This window comes from Myxocyprinus asiaticus, chromosome 32, assembly GCF_019703515.2.
Source record: "Myxocyprinus asiaticus isolate MX2 ecotype Aquarium Trade chromosome 32, UBuf_Myxa_2, whole genome shotgun sequence".
Taxonomy (NCBI): domain Eukaryota; kingdom Metazoa; phylum Chordata; class Actinopteri; order Cypriniformes; family Catostomidae; genus Myxocyprinus; species Myxocyprinus asiaticus.
In genome coordinates this window covers 44,088,547-44,109,607 of record NC_059375.1, presented here as the reverse complement: position 1 = coordinate 44,109,607, position 21,061 = coordinate 44,088,547, and the positions used below count along the sequence as shown (strand labels likewise).

The window sequence follows — 21,061 nt, the reverse complement described above, 5'->3', positions numbered from 1 at the left end:
AGCAATTTTATCATTGCTCTCAATAAGTTCAAATTTGCTACATTGTTGCCTTGATACAGCACACATTAACATACAGAAAGATGTAACCTGGGAATATTTCAGCTGGTGCCAATTGTGTGTGTGAGTCTGTGTGTGTGAGCGTGTGAGTCTGTGTGACTCTGTGAGCGTCTGTGTGTATGAGCGTGTGAGTCTGTGTGTGTGAGTCTGTGTGTGTGAGTCTGTGTGTGTGTCTGTGTGTGTGAGTCTGTGTGAGTCTGTGTGTGTGAGCGTGTGTGAGTCTGTGTGTGTGAGCGTGTGTGTGTCTGTGTGTGTGAGCGTGTGTGTGTCTGTGTGTGTGAGCGTGTGTGTGTCTGTGTGTGTGTGAGCGTGTGTGTGTGAGCGTGTGAGCGTCTGTGTGAGCGTCTGTGTGAGCGTGTGAGCGTCTGTGTGAGCGTCTGTGTGAGCGTGTGAGCGAGCGTCTGTGTGAGCGAGCGTCTGTGTGACTCTGTGTGAGCGTCTGTGTGAGCCTCTGTGAGCGTCTGTGTGAGCGTCTGTGTGACTCTGTGTGAGCGTCTGTGTGACTGTGTGAGCGTCTGTGTGACTGTGTGAGCGTCTGTGTGACTGTGTGAGCGTCTGTGTGACTCTGTGTGAGCGTCTGTGTGACTCTGTGTGAGCGTCTGTGTGACTCTGTGTGAGCGTCTGTGTGACTCTGTGTGACTGTGTGTGAGCGTGTGTGAGTCTGTGTGTGAGCGTGTGTGAGCGTGTGTGACTGTGTGTGAGCGTCTGTGAGTGTGTGTGTATGTGTCTGTAAGTGTGTGTCTCTATGTGTCTGTGTGAGCGCGTGTCTGTGTGTGTGTGTGTGTGTACAGGTTTTGCTATACTTGTGAGGACCAAGTATTGAGAATCAACCTGTTCTGTGAGGACATTTCTGGTTGTGAGGATCTTTTGGGTGGTCCTCACAAGGGAAATAACATACTAAATGATGTTTTATTGAAAGTGTAAAAATGCAGAAAGTTTTTTGTGAGGGTTAGGTTTAGGGGTAGGGTTAGGGTTAGGGGATAGAATCTATAGTTCATACAGTATAAAAATCATTATGTCTATGGAGAGTCCTCATAATGATAGCTGCACCAACATGTGTGCGCGCGCGCGCGCGAGTGTCTGTGTGTGTCTGTGCATGTGAGTGTGTCTCTGCGAGTGTGTGTGTCTGAGCGTGTGAGAGTGTGTGGTGTGTGTTTTGTTTGTGTGTTGTGGTTGCATGCACTTACTGTGTACATTAAAATACTTCACTGTTCTGTTTTGAAAACAAATGAACTAAAAGCTCCACCACGTTTAGAAATGTCACGCTGTGATTGACTGTTTGATAACATGCTTTTAGTTTTCGTGGACGACTTACAGACAAAATACTGCGGGCATGTGCTGCATGTATCTGTAAGACTGACATATTGGCTTTCAAAAGCATGTTATTAACTGAATGGAAATATGTAAGTCTGTTTCACCAGCTGTGAACAAAAACGATTTCACTTACATTAATTTTAGGAGTACATTTATGTTTTTTTATTCTTTGTAACATTTTGCTTGCACACTAAAGCAATACGCAATGATAGACCGTGTGTTACTGTGTGCATTTATCAGCATTTTACAACAGCTCGTTCAGTCAGAACGGAGTCAGAACTACCTGTTTTATAAAGTTCATGTTTTTCCTTCAGACTCGGAGCTGTTTTAGAGGATGTTGGACCACTATGGTTTGAAGGCCCCAGAACAAAAAGGCCAAATCTTCATGATCCCAGATCAAAACGAGCAAATCCGCTGGATGAGAACAGCAGATGTTCCTTAATCTGAAAGTGAGACAGATGCAAGATCTCTCCGAACGCCCAAGTTGCAAGGGGTCAAAAGCCATTTAAAGGAAAAGGAAAGGGCATGACCTTTAGAAGGGTCAGGGAAGATGGGAGGGGGTCACAGGAAGTGATAAACCAGGCAATTAAATGACTTATATATATATATATATATATATATTTGTAAACCATGGTATTTTCATGCTAAGACCAAAAAATGTGGTATTACCAGGTTACGTCAAAAAACCATGGCACATCCAAAAAAATTCGGTATTTCCATGGTACGTCCAAAGAACGTGGTATTACCACAGTATGTAAAACATTTTTAAAATAATTTCATGGAAGATCAAAAAAACATGGTATTACCATGGTACCTCAAAATAAATGTGGTATTACCATAGTATGACCAAAACAAAGTGTTATTACCATGTTAGGTAAAAAAATTTAAATAAAGACGCTGACTATCACACCTGGAGTCGTGAGTTCGAATTCAGGGCGTGCTGAGTGACTCCAGCCAGGTCTCCTAAGCAACCAAATTGGCCCGGTTGCTAGGGAGGTTAGAGTCACATGGGGTAACCTCCTCGTGGTCGCTATAATGTGGTTCTCGCTCTCGGTGGGGCGTGTGGTGAGTTGTGCGTGGATGCCGCGGAGAATAGCGTGAGGCCTCCACACGCGATACGTCTCCACGGTAACGTGCTCAACAAGCCACGTGATAAGATGCGCGGATTGACGGTCTCAGACGTGGAGGCAACTGAGATTCGTCCTCCGTCCACCCGGATTGAGGCGAGTCACTACGCCACCACGAGGACTTAGAGCGCATTGGGAATTGGGCAATTCCAAAAAAAAACATGTTACATCAAAAAAGAAAATATGGTATTAGATCATATGATTCTGAGTATATATATATATATATACACACACACACACACACACACACAAAGTGGCCAAAAGTTTGTAATAATGTACAGATTTTGCTCTTATGGAAAGAAATTGGTACTTTTATTCACCAAAGTGGCATTCAACTGATCACAACGTATAGTCAGGACATTAATAACGTAAATAATTACTATTACAATTTGCTAAACTACTTCAAAGAGTTCTCATCAAAAAATCCTCCATGTGCAGCAATGACAGCTTTGCAGATCCTTGTTATTCTAGCTGTCAGTTTGTCCAGATACTCAGGTGACATTTCACCCCACACTTCCTGTAGCACTTGTCATAGATGTGTCTGTCTTGTCGGGCACTTCTCACACACCTTACAGTCTAACTGATCCCACAAAAGCTCAATGGGGTTAAGATCCTCTTTTCCAATTATCTGTTGTCCAATGTCTTTGCCCACTGTAACCTTTTCAAAAGTGGCTTTTTCTTTGCAGTTCTTCCCATAAGGCCTGCACCCCTGAGTCTTCTCTTTACTGTTGTACATGAAACTGGTGTTGAGCGGGTAGAATTCAATGAAGCTGTCAGCTGAGGACATGTGAGGCGTCTATTTCTCAAACTAGAGACTCTGATGTACTTATCCTCTTGTTTAGTTGTACATCTGGTCTTCCACATCTCTTTCTGTCCTTGTTAGAGTCAGTTGTCCTTTGTCTTTGAAGACTGTAGTGTACACCTTAGTATGAAATCTATAGCCTTCATTCCTCAAAACAATGATTGACTGATGAGTTTCTAGAGAAAGCTGTTTCTTTTTTGCCATTTGTGACCTAATATTGACCTTAAGACATGCCAGTCTATTGCATACTGTGGCAACTCAAAAACAAACACAAAGACAATGTTAATCTTCATTTAATGAACCAAATATCTTTCAGCTGTGTTTAATATAATGACAAATGATGTTCTAGTACCAAATGATCAATTTAACATGATTACTCAAGGATAAGGTGTTGGAGTGATGACTGCTGTCTAGATTTGGTCTCAGAGAGGAAGATTCCTCTCTCAGTCTTATCTTCACAGTTTTTCATTAGATAAGCAGATCATGTCTGACAGGCCAAATACTCACATTAAAATCAAACACAAAACACTCACATAAGTTCTGCTTCTGGAGCTCTTTCGTGATCTTTAGCAGTTAAATACCAAAGCAAAATCTTGTGAGACACTCTGGGGCCGCGGAGACAAATGTCCAGTCGTCCACTCCTCCAAAACACACTTTCAGTGACGTACACATCGAGTGAAGGAGTGCATGATGGGCTGAGAGTTTGTCCTCCTTTAAATGAACCGTTTCAGGGTCATGAGAGAGTTTTATAACGCGGCTCCTGAACGCTTAAAGCAACGACTCACATTTATCATCTTTCAACAAACAGCTGAAGTTTGTCTGACCACAAACAACAACTCTTCATGTCCTCTCTCGAGTCTGCCGTTCCTAGAGATTGGAAATGAAGGAAAACTTGAAAACGAACATTCAACCTTGCCGCTCTCTGCGGAGCTTTGATTCTTTCATGAAAAAGAGCCGCTTTGTAAATATTTCCATTATAGAAATGAATCACTCACATTTGTTTTTCCCTCTGGGGATGGGCACATCTGCGGTAAAGATGTCTGGAATGATTGACAGATCGCTTTCTCTCGTGCCAGAGCCGTAATCATTCGTAGCTGCATTCGCAGTCGTTCTGTCTGCAGACAAAGTGACAAATTAAAGCTAATCTGTGACTTCCTGTCTTCAGAGGAAACAATGTGAAACTTACACAGGGGCGATTTGACCCCAGAAACATAATGCTAAATCATGATGTGAGAGACTTAATGAAGTTTACTCATAATTGTAATGTTGAGAGATATATAGAAAGTTCATGTATTTACTGGCAATAGAACATTAAGCAACATCGTAAATGTTGTGATGATTTTAAAGGGACAGTTCACCCAAAAATGAAAATTCTCTCATCATTTACTCACCCTCATGCCATCCCAGATGTGTTTGACTTACTTTCTTCTGCAGAACACAAGTTAAGATTTTTAGAAGAATATTTCAGCTCTGTAGGTCCATACAATGCAAGTGAATGGTGACCAGAACTTTGAAGCTCCAAAAAGCACATAAAGGCAGTACGGAAGTAATCCATACAACTCCAGTGGTTTAATCCATGCCTTCAGAAGTGATATGACAGGTGTGTGTGAGAAACAAATCAATATTTAAGTCATTTTGTACTATAAATCTCCACTTTCACTTTCACATTCTTTTGTTTTTGGTGATTCGCATTCCTCGTGCATATCGCCACCTAATGGGCAGGGAGGAGAATTTATAGTAAAGACATGGATTAAACAACTGGAGTCTTATGGATTACTTTTGTGCTGCATTTGTGTGCTTTTTAGAGCTTCAAAGTTCTGGGATAGCATGAGGGTATGTAAATGAGAGAATTTCACTTTTGGGTGAACTATAAGCACATTACGCCCCAAACACAAGTACATGCACACAATGGGCCTCATTCATGAAACTTTCGTGAATATACGAGTACTGTAAATTTTTTGCATGTAAAATGGACCTCCCAAAATCTTTTCACCAGAGTCACAGACGCTTCATACTCTCCAGATTTGTTAGTAAAATGTTAATGAACTCTAAACGTTCGTAAATAGGGGGCGTGTGCACATTCATTCACAATTATCATAATCCACGCCCATGAAACACCATATAAGGAAGTCACCAGACTCGCTAGTAAATGCTGTTAACATCTATGCAGAACGATAACAATTTTTATGAATGAAGTGCGTTCATATCGTAAAATGTTGATTTAGCGAACACAATAGCGTCTCAAAGAAAGTGAGGCATGTTTTTGCTGTCATATGACACTCTTGTGAACTAAACCGTTCAATGGTTTGTCATTAATCTTCTCTGGTTCAGTTCGCAGCACCAGCATCATCTGTGAAACTTCATGTAAATCATGATGGTAACAGTGATATACTTACAACTGGAAGAATCTTCAGAGAAATTAACAGAATGCCTGAAGAAGATCTTTGACCGAAATGCTGTAAGATTATAAGATTTATTTTATTTTTCCCCGTTGTACTATGTACGCACCTGTTCACAATGTTTATTTATAGGTTTAACAGCATTAGCGATTTACACAAATTCGTTCTGCTCGTGTTTCGTGAATGAGGCCCAAAGCTTCTAGCAATGCAAACTCGATTGTTGCATTCAAAAATGTGTCTGGTCGCAATTTATAATGCAAATCATGCCGTTATCTCAACGTTCTTGCCAGTTTCACCATCCTTCCTTGTCTCGCGTGGCCCAAAATGCTAATGTAAATGCACATTTGAACGCTTCTTGTTACGCAATCTTATATGTTTAAGTTTTGCATTCCGAAATATGTGTGTGTGTGTGTATATATATATATATACATACACACATACACACACACACACACACACACACCACCTTTCAAAGCCAAAGCATAAACATTAATATTGGAGGTAGGTACGGCACATACGTTCTCTCTCTTTAAAGAATTAGCGGTTTTTAGTGCTCTTTTGCTGCCTAAGATCATCTGGTGCCTGTGAGTGCACAGGAAAACACTTATTTGTGTTGAGGTTAAGAGCTGGTGTTAAGAAACCGCACAAGAGTTAAGATCCCCGTAAGGTCAACGCTGTGATCGCATTAGGTTTGTGCAATGAATATTATGCTAATGAAACACTACAGAAGCAACAAGGCTTCGCCAGCACTTTAGTATGCAATAATATTTTATTCTGATTCCACGTAATGATACTGGTTCTTAAATATTCAGTTAATGATTCTGAGTAAGTTTGAAACACGTAAGAATGAATTAAAATGGCTCTAACCATCACTGCACACCTGTTGTCAAATTATGACATCATTCCAGATTTCAATGAAATAATAACTATTCAAAAATAGTGTAAATTCTTGGAAATGCATGAACAATTGTAAATGCAACATGCATTTTTATTAACTAATATTAACAAAGATTAATAAATGCTGTAAAAATATATTGTTCATTGTTAGTTCATGATACCTAATGCATTAACTAATGATTAATAAAGTGTCAATTGACAGAGATTTTGCTAGAGACAAAGCGGCATCACCTACACTACTCAATACGGTTTCTCTCGATATTGCAACGCAGACCACAAAACTTAAGCGATCTGTTTGAATTCTGAGATTTTTTTTTATCTTAAAAGCACTACAAAGGAAGTCAAACATCTCAAATGGCTAGACAGCATGATGTTTTAACCACCACTGAAGAGGAAAAGCACTAAAACAATGTCAAAATAAAGTTAAATATAAAAAACTAAAAGTCACTCGTATTAAAATACTGTGAGTGATGTTAGATATTAGGAATAAAACCAGCCATGTTTGTCTTCAGATATTAATATTCCTCTATAGAGATTACTGAAATAATTACAAACCTATAGTCGTTTATTTTCGTTGGATATTTTATGGAAAGTTTATAATAATAATATTGATCAACAACATATCAGACTGAAACATGGCATAATGTGAAAATAACCATTATGGTAAAGCTGATTTAAAAATAAGTTGAGTTTTTAAAAAAAAATTCTTTTAACTTTGTTTATATTTGTGAAGTTCCAAGTAAATTGAAAAAGAGAAAAACATTTTCATTTATAAACCATTCAATTTACTGACTGAATTATCCAAAAATACATTACATTATGGTTATTTAATATATAAACAAACTGTTATTGATTTTCCAGAAACATTTTACTGGAAAAATTTCCAAAGACGTGACGCTCATTTTTTTTGTCCGCATCTAATAAATTATTCAGAAATACATAAACACAATTCACACAAAACAATTACTTGAATACACTTCTATGATGAACATGTTTTCATTTACTGAGTTCAAAGTCATTTTGATCTTTTTTTCTGGAGTTTAAAGTAAAAAAATGTCAGAGTGTGCTTGCCGCGGAGAATAGCGTGAAGCCTGCACACGCGCTACGTCTCCACGGTAACGCACTCAAGCCACGTGATAAGATGTGTGGATTGATGGTCTCAGACGCGGAGGCAACTGAGATTCGTCCTCCGCCACCCGGATTGAGGCGAGTCACTACACCACCACGAGGACTTAGAGCGCATTGGGAACTGGGCATTCCAGATTGGGGAGAAAAAGGGTGCAACCGTCCGGAGACAGTCATATTAAAAGCTGAAATTCTTGAAAAAGAAATGTTGGCATGAGTTGTGCTGAATATTATTATTATTATTTCTTAAAAAAAAAAAAATGCATTTAAATTTTTATTTTAAAATATGATTCATATTTGAAAAACTTTTGCCTTCCAGATAAAAGTCATGTGGTGTAACCAACATGTATGTAGAAATGTTGTTTTCATGTGACAAAAATCATAAAACATAAGATCTCTTTACACCCACAAGACTTAAAGACCTAAAAACAAATAATTATTTTGTCAGATCATTAAATATCAATATTTTGACATTTGTATGAAAAGGCACATTTGGTTCAGGTCATTTGGTGCAACCAAGAGACAAATTCATGATACTCGTAAAACACATTGAAACATCTGTTTGAAAACTTTTTGGAAATTAATGAAGTTGTTCACACTCATGTATTCATGACGCACGGAAACTATTAATACCTTTTACTTGATGGTTACACCACGTGACATTTTTAAAGTCGTTAGCATTTTTTTGTACAAAAAAGTCTAACTAAATGTTTTATAAAAATGTGTAAATACAACATGAACTTAAAGATTGTGTCTACGAACAATGACACGTGTTTATTTTATCCCCTTTTCTCCCAATTTGGAATGCCCAATTCCCACTACTTAGTAGGTCCTTGTGGTGGCACAGTTACTCACCTCAATCCGGGTGGCGGAGGACAAGTCTCAGTTGCTTCCACTTCTGAGACCGTCAATCCGTGCATCTTATCACGTGACTCGTTGTGCATGACACCGCGGAGACTCACAGCATGTGGAGGCTCATGCTACTCTCCACGATCCACACACAACTTACCACACGCCCCATTGAGAGCGAGAACCACTAATCATGACCACGAGGAGATTACCCCATGTGACTCTACCCTCCCTAGCAACCGGGCCAATTTGGTTGCTTAGGAGACCTGGCTGGAGTCACTCAGCACACCCTGGATTCGAACTCACGACTCCAGGGGTGGTAGTGACACTCGTGTTTTAATCTTCACAGATTTATCACCTCAGACAACCTTGTTTTCAATAATCCATACATAGTTATTGTGATATAAAATTATTCATATCATGATAAGATTTTGGTCATATCGCCCACCCCTACTTTTATGAAACTCAGTTCCAATATTTGTTTAAAACAGGTTTGGTCCCCAACTCTACTTATTTCCCTCACTATGATTCAGATTCATTTTTATGCCTCATCCTATCCTAAACAGGCTTCCTGAATGCTCCTCACATCTGCTATTGGTCGGACGAACAGATAGTCCCACCCCAACCTCACACCATTGGTTAAGCCCTCATTGTGTTGGGCTGGATGGGCCGCTCAAACAAACAGATGAATGTTTTGAAATGTTTTAAACACATACAGGAGGTCAAACTACAAATGGATTACTGATAGCGACTCGTAACATTTAACTGAGATACAAGAATGTCTGAGTTACGCTGCTCTTCATTTCCACTTTCTCAACTAAAAATATTTGGTTCCCAGAACGTTTTGGGAACATTAGTTTTTGATTATATAATAAATAAAAAAATAAATAAAAAAGGAACGTTCTAAGAACTTTAGGAACAAAAAAAATGTTAGCATAATGTTCTGTTTTGCGTTGAATTCTTTCAGACAGGATGCTTATGTTTGTTCCGTCTGTAAACTTCACAATCTCTCTCTCTCTTGCAGGATGAGCTGCAAGGTTGCGTTGTGGCTGCTGTTCGCGGGCGTGCTGTGTGGTGTATGTGACAGCCGTAAGAATCGTCCGCAGAGCTCCATCCCCTCACCGAACAAAACCAACGCAAACACCTCGGACCGCCGCACTGGCAAACAGGAAGTGCTGGCCTCCAGCCAGGAAGCTCTGGTGGTGACAGAGAGGAAGTACCTGAAGAGCGACTGGTGTAAAACTCAACCGCTGCGACAGACGGTCAGTCAGGAGGGCTGCAAGAGTCGAACAGTCATCAACCGCTTCTGCTACGGCCAGTGCAACTCCTTCTACATCCCGCGGCACGTCAAGAAAGAGCAGGAGTCGTTTCAGTCATGTGCGTTCTGCAGGCCGCATCGCTTCACCACGCTCACAGTGGAGCTCGACTGTCCAGACCTGCAACCGCCGGTCTGTTACCGCAAGATCCAGCGTGTAAAACAGTGTCGCTGCATGTCCATGAGCGTCGCAGAGTCTGGAAAACAATGAGACTACACTGAGACACCAAAACAAAAACTAAATTTTTTTCGCATTTCTGCCCGCACTGGTTGCTATTCCAAACCGAGAGGCACATGGACGCCTTCATGACAGCGATTGTACAGGAACTGGGACTGACCAGCATCCTCTAGAAAACATTGGCTGCCTTGAGAGAGTGACTTTGATTTGATACAACTAAACCGAGTGATACGAAATGCCCAGGTCACTTTCACTCGTGACACGCCTACAGAGTGGCTAAAGACTGTTTGCAAGTGTGCGTTATTGTGTGGAAACTGGACTGCATGCAGTTGGTCAGGCTGCTGATTTCTCGTTGAACTTTGAGCATCTGCAGAACTGAAACGACAGACTTAAAGCAGGCGGTGCTTCAGCTTGTGTGATGTTTAAATGGTAGTCAACAGAAAACTAACTAATGTATAACTAGATAGAGATTCTATAGAACTATGGTACAGTAAATGTATTTATCTAGAGAAAGAAGTGAAGTCTATATTAAAACTATTTCTAGTAGAGTCGTGTTTTCTTGTTTTGACATTAAGAGGGGAAATTGTGGATTTGATCGAAAAGTTTATAGTGGTGGACCAATTTTGGGTTTTAATTGGTTGATGCTGATATCTAGAGACCAGAATGGCTGACATACAGTAACATATACTGTATATAAATAATACAATTTATACCACGAGTCTGTGGAATGCTTGATTCTGATTGGTTGATGGACGTTCTAAGATGTGCAATTATTTTCCAGTAAGCGCACAACTATGAAGTAGTTCCAGTTCTTGACCGCATAACGGCTCCATATCACTTCGCCAAATTATTTTTGTTATTTCAAAAGAGCCATACAGACTACCACAACAAAATAACCATATAAAACGAACACACTGGTTAAGTAAATCGGATAAGAACGACAATGTCTATAATATCCTAAATTTATTTCAATTTCAGTTGAAAAGTGTCCTTGCATACTCTCACTCACTCTCCCCCAAACACAAACACACTGACACACACACACACACACACACATACACACACTACCTTGTTAATCCAGTGAGTGCTTAAAAGCAGCGCAAACATCCATTACTAGTTCTAAAGTGACGTTTTCAAACTAGCAACTTAGGCATGGGTTGTACCTGCGCTAGATGCTGAATCTGTGGCGGAAGAAAGTAGTTCCACACAAGAGTGTTTCAGGGATGAAAACCAGAACATTTCTAGATATAAAACTCTGAACTATGTTTTAAAAGGATAGTTCACCCAAAAATGCATATTCAGTCATTGTTTACTCACCCCTGTGTTATTATAACACTATATGACTTTCTTTTTCTTAACACAAAGAGAGAAATTGTGAATAAATGTTGTGCTCAGTGAAGTCATACAATGGCAGTTTATGGTGACCACCTCTTCAAGATTCAAAAGAACACAAAAGTATAATTCAGAAGTCTAATACATTATTCCATGAAACTCATGATTGTTATGAAAGCATACGATAAGATTTGATGAGAAACAAACTGAAATCGAATGTATTATTTAGTGAAAATGTTCACTGACCGTTGATCTCCTGTGTGCGTTCATGATAGGGCACGAGCACGACATTGGGGCGTTCAAGCGAAAACTCATTTTGTTTCTTAAAAAAGGTCCTCCACTGTGATAGTGACAACAGAACACAACACAACTGCTCACAAAACAGAGAACAGAACTTAAACATATCTGAAGAGTTTGTAGTCGAAGAATTGATGCATTTCTATGCCCAGCCTTATTTTTTGGAACGGAGTTACTCGGAAATCAAACAGAAACAGGAGGCTACAGGCAGCCACAGTCACACCGTGTCCTAAACTGACAGCAAACGAAATGCGATAAAAGTATATTTTCAGTATATGTTAATCAGAGTTTTTGTCCTAACCAGCAGTGATGAGCAGTGAAACATTCTAACGATTGCTTGTGTTCTATTTTCGGCATCGTGCTTGTAACTCCTCTACTGTGAACCGGCACCGGTCCAAAAACTTTCAAAAAAATAAGGCTGGGCATAGAAACGCATCAATTCTTCAACTACGCATGCAAGACTCAACTCGCAATTGATTTCAATACAGGTGATGCTAGAGGACTGCTGCGATACTAAGACATAAATATACATAGCACATATATACATATTTGGGCTAAAATATTCAGTTTTCTATTATCTTAAAGTTTTCTACTATTTTTCTCGATACTTTTCAGCATTGAATGGATTATAAGTATACTTATAATCATCTTGGATTTGCTTTTCCACCAAGCTCATCAAGGTGCATTCTACAATTGCCTTCCCAGGGAAGGACACGATTTTACCTCAGAATTTGTCCAAAATGAACAGCGTAATAGTTACTCACCTTTTGAAAGAGTCTTCGCATCGGAAATGTGCATGCTGCCTCCGGAGGGAGCGCACTAGCTTTTGAAACAGACTCTGGATTAATTTTCAGGTCTGAAAACATTTCTAATTATGCAAAACCAGCTCACCTGTGCAATATGGCAAGTGTGTTCAAGTAAATCTCAAATCAGGTGAAACAATAAAATGAGTAATTTATTAATCCCTTTATTTTACATAAATTACAGGGTTCCCAAAACTATGAAAGATACAAACAGTTATTGCACGTGAAGAGCAATAATCCATCCCGCATCGAGTACGATCCACACCGCCAACACGGACATGCTAAAAACAATGCTACACAAACATGTTAATACCATTTACATTCATTTAAAAAAACATAATTTTTAAATATATTTTGAGTGTTTTGATGCAGCAAAACAAAAAGAAAATCTTGCATGATTTCACAAACAAAACACTGAGTTCAGCTTCCAAGAACTGTGTCACGGGTCGCTCAGTCATCATGGAGCATAAACAGAGACAGAGAGAGAAAGGACGAATACTGGCTGATTGTTCTGTATCACATTGTACATTCTGCAGTGTCTCTTTCAGGTCCTGTAGGTCTGGAGTGTCTTTCACTTGATGATGTGCTTTGATTATGTTAAACAAACCGGCTCAGAACATCAGGACTAAATGCTGCACTAACTGCTGTTCATTTAAAAAGCTTGTTTCTGTCAGTGGAAACTGTGAGCGGATGTTTAAAGATCTACAAGCGTCTCACCTGTTAGAAAAACACAGTTCTCTCTCTCCGTTTCTGTTCGTCTTTTTTCTCACCTATTAAAAATAAAACTGACACTTTTTTTTTGATGATATTGCTTAAGTCCTCCAGTACATACAGTGAACTCCTGCAGTATTTGTGGGTCCAGAGCGACAGGGAATTCTGGAATGTCACGTCACACTGCTAATTTCACCACACCACCACCTCACAGGATATGACATCAAATTCAGGGGGCACTTCCTGTGTCCATATGGCAGATGACAACAGCAACACTGAAACTGCTCTGGTTGTTTACTCGGGGTGTGTGTGTGTGTGTGATTTAAAGATGTCAGACGCCAGCGAGTCCCGAACAGTATTCATTTGCACATCCTGCAGTCCAAGTGTGGAATCACAGACATCTCATATCTTCATTCCCAACTTTGCTTTCTGAGAGAGACACAAACACAGATACACCAACATCAATACAATACGTTCATGCAAAAAAAACGTACTAACCTCTTAAACTCTGGTGCATTTTTGGGCTGCCAACTGCAATTTTTCACCCTCCAATTTAAAAGCTCACCATTTACACATACTGTGGGATAATTACAAAAAATTGGTCTAATTTTCCAGAGAACCCCCCAAATAAAAAAAAAAAAAGACTCCAATTATTCATAAATAATATTGTATGCGTTTATAATATTAAGATAATTTTTTTTTTTATTTTTTTTTTTTTTAGAAAAATAAACTTAAATTTTTTGGGTTGTCTTAACTTTGTAAACATGTAATTCTGGTTCTGTTCACTCTACCTCACTTTGAAAAGTCTCATTTTATTCCACTAGATGGCAGAAAGCACTAGAAAGTTTTTTCTCTATCACATTCCATCACAATATACAGATGTGAAATGTAGGTGGCGCTCTAACACATTTTATCCCTCACAGATGTGCTCGTCCATAGACATTCAGTCTAATTTTCAGTTCAAGCACCACCCTCATTATTTCATTGAATATCTCGGCCTCTGAGTGGACTAGAAGATCAATCTAGGGGTCATTAGAAAGCTGAGATCCTCCCCTTTGCCCCATTTATTCATTAATAGTTGATAAGGTATTTCTAAAGATTTGTTTAGTATGCTTTTCCTGCGGCACTGCACATTTTGTTCTGGACACGTAAGATATAACATTGGATTATTCACACAAGCAAGCTCAGACAAGTAAACAACAGCTCATTTTTTAGAAAACTTCTTAAAATAAAAGCAGATATAAAGTTCGTAGCTATTTGGGGCTTACAGCAGCAGTTATCAATGCATAAAAGAGACGTTTGTATTTGATGACTTACAGAAATCATACTTCACTTTGTGATTCTTTTGAAAATCTTTCGAACTGTAGTATTAGTGCAACAAAATAAACTATACAGTCACATTCCTGAGAATGAGAGCTTTCATTTGATATATGACTTGTCCATTTAAGTACTATGTGAAGGACTTTTATTTTCATATTAATATTTCTACCACATTACCTCTAGGTGGCGCTTTGAAACGATACCTCATATGCCTGACTTATGTATTCTGGGATTTGAGCATTTTAAGCGTAAACATTTTTTGCGATACAGCGCTCCAATTTGAACCCACAGAGTTTGAGGTCAAAATGATTTAACAACTGCAGCACATAAACTTACGATTCCTGAAGCGTGTTTGGGTTTGACGCTGTATGTGGCTTTCTCCTTCACCTGTCTGAAACACTCCTCTGCTGCCTTCAACCTGATAAAACACACAGAGTACAGAAATAATGGAACATGAAATTCCCTTATGGGTGATTCTTTAAATCAGGGACACTTCTGAATACTTGAAATCATGAGAAACAAAACATTTATCACATGTTCTGGAATAAAGATGCGAGGATGGTCTTGATCAAACGTTTTTTGGTAAAGTGTGTTATGGTGTAGAATTAAAATTCTGAGACTAGAATTGGGAAAAATATTGATATAGTATTGTGATATTTTTCCTTGTGATGTTGTATCTATATCTGCACGCCAAATATCAGCATTTTTATTAACATTTTCCCACATTAATAATTTTTTCTTTGCCAAATCGATCTAGGAATTCAACATCAGTCCCCCAGAAGGTGCAGTTATCATGCTTTAGTCACACAAATAACGATATTATATCGTATCACCAGTTACCTTGTGATTCCACCCTTATGAGACCCAGCGAAAAAAGTTTTTGCAATTCTGCTTTGTTTAATGTCAATATAGTGTCTGGTGCAAAAGAATCATCTGACAATTTTCTTTTTTTGAAAATAAATATTTTATTCATATTTAAATGTTTGTCTTCTCTAGAGGAGGTCAGGAACTTATTTGTACAGAACAGTAAAACCAGAAATAAATTAAGGAATTCAAGAAAAAATTCAAACGCATCTAAATTCATTTAGTTAATTAAATGTGTGCACAATATTGTTGTATTTTTACAGGAATCACATCCTCCGCTATTTCACTTTTGACAAAAATTTACATTTACATGCACATCAAAACACTGATGACTACCAAAAATTTGCCTATTTAAAAAGTCTGGCAACGTAAGAAAACTGCAAGTAATGAAAGTAACGTATTCTTTTTCAACTAAACTTCATGAAAACAACTGTACAACTCAAGTATACATCATTAATACTTCTTTACTATGTTTTTAAGATAAATCTATTTACTCTCATGAACTGTTGAATGTTGATGTGAGTATACTGTAAGCTGCTTCTGCATCAGATGACTGCAGAGTAAAAATATGAACAATTTCCTCTTTCAAGCCCTATTTAGATTAATGTATGCATGAACTTTTGACCTCGTCACACCCCCTTTAGACAGTAGCACCTTTCATTTAGTTTATTTGATATGTTTGTTACATCTGTCATGTCTGTTTTGTACAGGAATATGTGTGTGTGTGTCTGATAATATAAATGAGTTTCAATAACATCCTTCTCTTTTATTAAAATATGCATGTCAAATCTACTGACTTCAGTCGAATGTTTAAGCATTATAAACACACAGCAGATCTACTGTATCATTTTCCTACAGTATTTAAACTGCTGAGCATGACTTATCAAAAGACAATAATAATAGCCTAATAATAGAGTTTCAATAATGTCCTTTTGTTATTGTAAAGCGCATTTCATGAGTTGAGTCGAGGCGTCAACACTGTTCAACGCCAGCGTCAAGCGGCACTTTGCCCCTCACTTGACTAGCGTTGCAGTAAGCGTCACGGTGGGGCGAATTTACAATCTTGCCACACAAGAAAGCGAGAGTTGTGCACAATAAACATTGAAAACATTTATTTGGAAGACAAAAAAAATAAATAAAATGCAACTGCTTTGATTGCAGAAAATAAGCATTTGTTAACATCTTAGCGTTAACAAACGATAAGGTAATAATAAAAATAAATGGAGACATTCAAATCCTGAATTCTGCTGAATTCATCGTTATCAGACGGCGAGTAAGAAAAAGTCAAATATGAAGAAAAAGGATGTAGCCGTGACCTTGAAGAGTTGAAGCTCATAAAACAAGACAGATTTTGTGTTTGGAGTGCCGAGCCGAGGCGTCTGCAGAGGGGAGTACAGAACAGAAGTACAAAGCAAACACGTCATTTGTTCTGTTGTTGGCTGCCAAGAGCGCCGTGCGCGCCAGCCTTGTGAGGGTTTGAAATGTTTACAGGAGAGAGAATTATGGGCCGAGAGATATTCCCCCTGAACATCAGTAGCACACTACTTTAAACAGCACACTATAAAAACATCCCTCTATACTAAAGGAACAAAGACAGAGCCATGTGTCTTAGCCAGCGCGAGTGTTAGCATGCGTCAGGCTCCACTGCTGTCGGAAGAGGCCGAGAGGGCTGACAGACTGGATGAGACCAAACTTTTGCTGTCTTCAGGTCCTAATATGGTGCTGCTTTGGTTTTGGGTCATGATTAAGAAAGCAAGTCACTCACAGCGAGAGTGTGTTTGTACTCTGTGTGATAACTGTCAGGGATACAGTGAGATAATGCTGCTGTAACTCTTTAAAATATGTTTTTTTTCATTAACATTAATGCATTACGTATCATGACCTAACAATAAATGATGATTGTTTTTTTGGGGCGTCCCGATACCAGAAAAAATGTTAACATCTCATGAGCATGACTGTGTGTTTAGCAGATGACAAAGAGCAGAGCGCTCTCGCAGCACATACAGAATATACATTAAACTCAATCACAGACTTTTGCTAGATTAATAATCACACAGGGTCACGGAGAGACCTGCTTTTCCAGATATGTAAACCTGTTGTCAAACAGGCATCACTGATTGAAAATCAAGTACTTTTTCCAGCACCAATTTTTCATTTTCAAGGACTTCACAGAAGTGGATGTCAAGCATTTGAAAATGTATATACAGTATCTATATCTAATAATTTGTCATCATTATTATACACATTTTAGCTTTTAAAGAATGTATAACCGGGCTCCAGACTGCGACTAAAATGGTCGCAAATGCGGGCAAAATAATTGATTGCGACAATCATTTAAAATAGTCGCCATTGGCGACAGTCGGGTTGTGAGAGTTCATATGCGGTTTCGTCAGATATCATCTTGTTAGTTACTGAATACATCTTTAGAATGGCAGTGTGTCATGTGTGAGATCAAGCTTTTGACACTTTGTCACCTGATTGACAACTTGCCCCAGGAGGTGCTGAAGCAACAGGTAAATGCGATGGGGACCGTGTCAGTGGCATAAGCCGGGGTGTGTGACACCTGTCTGGGCATGACAAATAGCCCAAAGGGCCTGGAAGAATGATCATAAAGTGTCAAATAATAGCCAAGTCAAAGCAGTCTGGATGATCTGTTGTCATATGGTGTCTGTTGCAGTGACTGTAGCCGAGGAAGGTGTGTGTGTCACCGGATTGACAACTTGCCCCAGGCCCCTGGAAGTGCTGAAACAACAGGTAAGTGTGATGGGGACAGTGTCAGTGGCATAAGCCGGGGTGTGAGGGACTTGTACACAACTATTACACAACGTGCAAACATTCAGTGATGCCCAAGACAACACACTACTATCACCCCTGGAGATGCAAGTTTGAATCCGGGGCGTGCTGAGTGACTCCAGCCAGGTCCCCTAAGCAACCAAATTGGCCCGGTTGCTAGGGAGGGTTGAGTCACATGGGGTAATCTTTTCGTGGTCGCTATAATGTGGTTCTCGCTCTTGGTGGGGGGTGTGGTGAGTTGTGCGTAGATGCCGCGGAGAACAGCGTGAAGCCTCCACACGCACTAGGTCTCTGCGGTAACGCGCTCAACAAGCCACGTGATAAGATGCGCGGATTGACGGTCTCAGAGTTGACCTCATTTAAAGCAGTGTAAATGTAACTATGGCTTATCACGCCTCAAACTAATGCGATTGTGTCATTCCATGTAGCCAATACAGGAAGTAGATTTCCTTCAGAGTACGCGCTCATACGACAACACATAATGAAAGGATCTCTGCGTCACTGGCCAGTGGCCAACGATAAACGTCTGTCACCTGTTGCAAAATATAGTCTAATGTGCGATCTGTAGAGGTATGTATATCCACAATGACATTGGGCAACAACTCAAAAGCACAGACCATTGTTTTTTACCCGCCCCACATATCCCGTAAAAATTCAAACGAGCTGTGATGTCACTTTTCATGTCGGTCAGATGGCTTCTTCCAATCTTGGCTGGTTCAAATGTGCGTGCTGTAAGCAGGGGATATTACGAATATAATTAAAAGATATGTGGAAAATTAATGCGTTTCTCAAGCACGCTAAATGTATAGAAATGTTCTGCTTTCATTTCAAGCACTTAAGCACTTTAACAAAACATGCAGATTTTACAGGTATTCCAGTCCTTACATTTCTAAAAGCTAAATTCATGCTCTTTAAGGACCTTGTGCGAACCCTGTAATTAATCGCAATTAAAGCATACCAATATTAACAGAGAAAGGCCCCCAGATAAGGTAATTTAGAATAATTTAAATATATAATAATAATAATAAATATTACTATATATATATATAAAATATATAGGCCTAATAAATATTTATTAGACAATTCATCTGCATTACATCATAAAGCATTTAGACAATAAAATTTAAAATGTTTAAATGAAAATACTGTATTTTTTATTGTTTTTTTTTTTTGGCCATTTTTGACAATGTAAAAGCTTAAAAAAATCATTTTTTTATAATTTATTTTGAGTTAGTTGCTGAAACCCAATAAAGTCTGCAGGTCAGCTCTGTTGGATTTGTTTATGGTGATTATTTTTACACACATTTATTTCTGTGAGATTCGTTTGTGATTTTTGATCATTGTGAAAGCTAAAAATGACTTTTCTGATGATATCTTTTGAGTAACATCATACAGTATTGTATTTGAAAAATTCAACATTACAAAAAAACAAAGCTGGTATTGTATCTGCAAGTACCAAAAAGGAAGTATCAGTACTCGTCCTCATTCACTGAGCATTAGCCCTAATTGTTTTACAGCATTAAATGTTAATTACTCAAAATACTATTGTTCAAATTCATATTGCAGTAACTAATGCAACTAATGTAAAAAGCATGTTTTATTTTCAAGTAGAAATATCTAAACATCCTTAAAACAGGATAAATGTATTTGAAGCAAAATTACACCGATATAAGATATTTTATCTTGTTTTCAGTGAAATCAGCAAAATTTGGTTATGACAAGAAAAACTACTAAGCCTTGTTTTCCCTGTAAATCAAGTTTTTTGCTCTTACCCTATTGGCAAATAGTTTCATGTTACAAGCATAAACGAAGAACATTTTGTTAGATTATTCTGAAAAGACAACATCTTACTGCGTGTCATTTTGCTTCAAGTAAATATCTTGTTTTAACAATATTTAGATATTTTTACTGGAGAAAAGAAAAATAATGGCAGTTTGTACACGGCTCACTAGGTTTGGAGCAGAGCGAGTTACACAAACTTTTACAGGGTTTGGCTGATCAACAGACCTGAAGATAATGAAAGTGTCAGTGGTGTGTTAAACACTGACTTTATAGTGTAATATCATGTCTTTTATTGCAAACAGCCACTTTAAGAAAACCTAATAAAGTTCTGGTGAAGCTACCTTGAAAGTTTGTAGCCAAGCTCCTCGTAAAAAGTACTTAAAAGTGCATCAGTCATTTTTAAACATGTTGTCTTGGTCTCTTTTATAAGGTTACTGATATTTTTTTTTTGGAGTGCAGCTTTAAACTACAGTCAAACTGACCTTTTGTAAATATAGCTGGCTACACTACAAGCCACTAACAAAAAGTAGCTAGTTAAGGAGATTTGTTTAATTATGCTAATCATATATTCTAATTAAATTACAGCAGTAGAGTCAAAAACAGTATGCATGTTTACGAGCACATTTACATGCACATCAATAAAAATCAGCTTGCAAGAAAAGCAAGAAAATCCCCTCGCATGAGATTTTAAAGCACTGGATTATATTCTGCTTTTGAAGTCAAAATGTAAACATCCATGCGCATATTGGATAAGTCGGTAAGAACGGCAGTTAACGTGTTTACATGCAAGCGAAGTCAGGGTAATGGGCAAAAATCTACCATTGTTGATTAGTTTTTTCATAAACCATTTATGACCTTACACCGATTAAAAAAAAACGTTTAATGCGTTTACATGACCACACACGTTGTCGGGTTCAGTATAATTAGTGTGCATGTAACAATATACATGTAAACACGCTCGATGATGAATAGCAGCATTTAATGAAGTATTTAGCTACAAACCAGTGTTAATCTCGTCAACCAAATAACTGACGGAAATGTTCGTTGGTGAAGGTTTTTTTATTTTATCAACGGTAATGAAGATGAGACGCATCAT

The 21,061-nt window shown here is 38.5% G+C and overlaps 2 protein-coding genes across 2 annotated transcripts in view; one reads left to right on the top strand and one right to left on the bottom strand.

Moving 5' to 3' along the window:
• Positions 1-10,658, top strand: part of grem2b (gremlin 2, DAN family BMP antagonist b) — a 15,634-nt gene extending 4,976 nt beyond the window's left edge. Inside the window, exon 2 of the mRNA XM_051667993.1 lies at positions 9,595-10,658. Coding sequence (XP_051523953.1) covers positions 9,596-10,096 — 501 coding nt within the window. The 5' untranslated portion in view covers position 9,595 and the 3' untranslated portion in view covers positions 10,097-10,658. The remainder of the gene's footprint in view (positions 1-9,594) is intronic.
• Positions 10,659-12,470: 1,812 nt separating this feature from the next.
• The window catches only part of fmn2b (formin 2b), a 90,966-nt gene continuing 82,375 nt past the window's right edge, over positions 12,471-21,061 (bottom strand). The window contains exons 20-21 of the mRNA XM_051667854.1: positions 14,863-14,944; positions 12,471-13,635 (exon numbers count right to left, since the gene is read on the bottom strand). Coding sequence (XP_051523814.1) covers positions 13,609-13,635; positions 14,863-14,944 — 109 coding nt within the window. The 3' untranslated portion in view covers positions 12,471-13,608. The remainder of the gene's footprint in view (positions 13,636-14,862; positions 14,945-21,061) is intronic.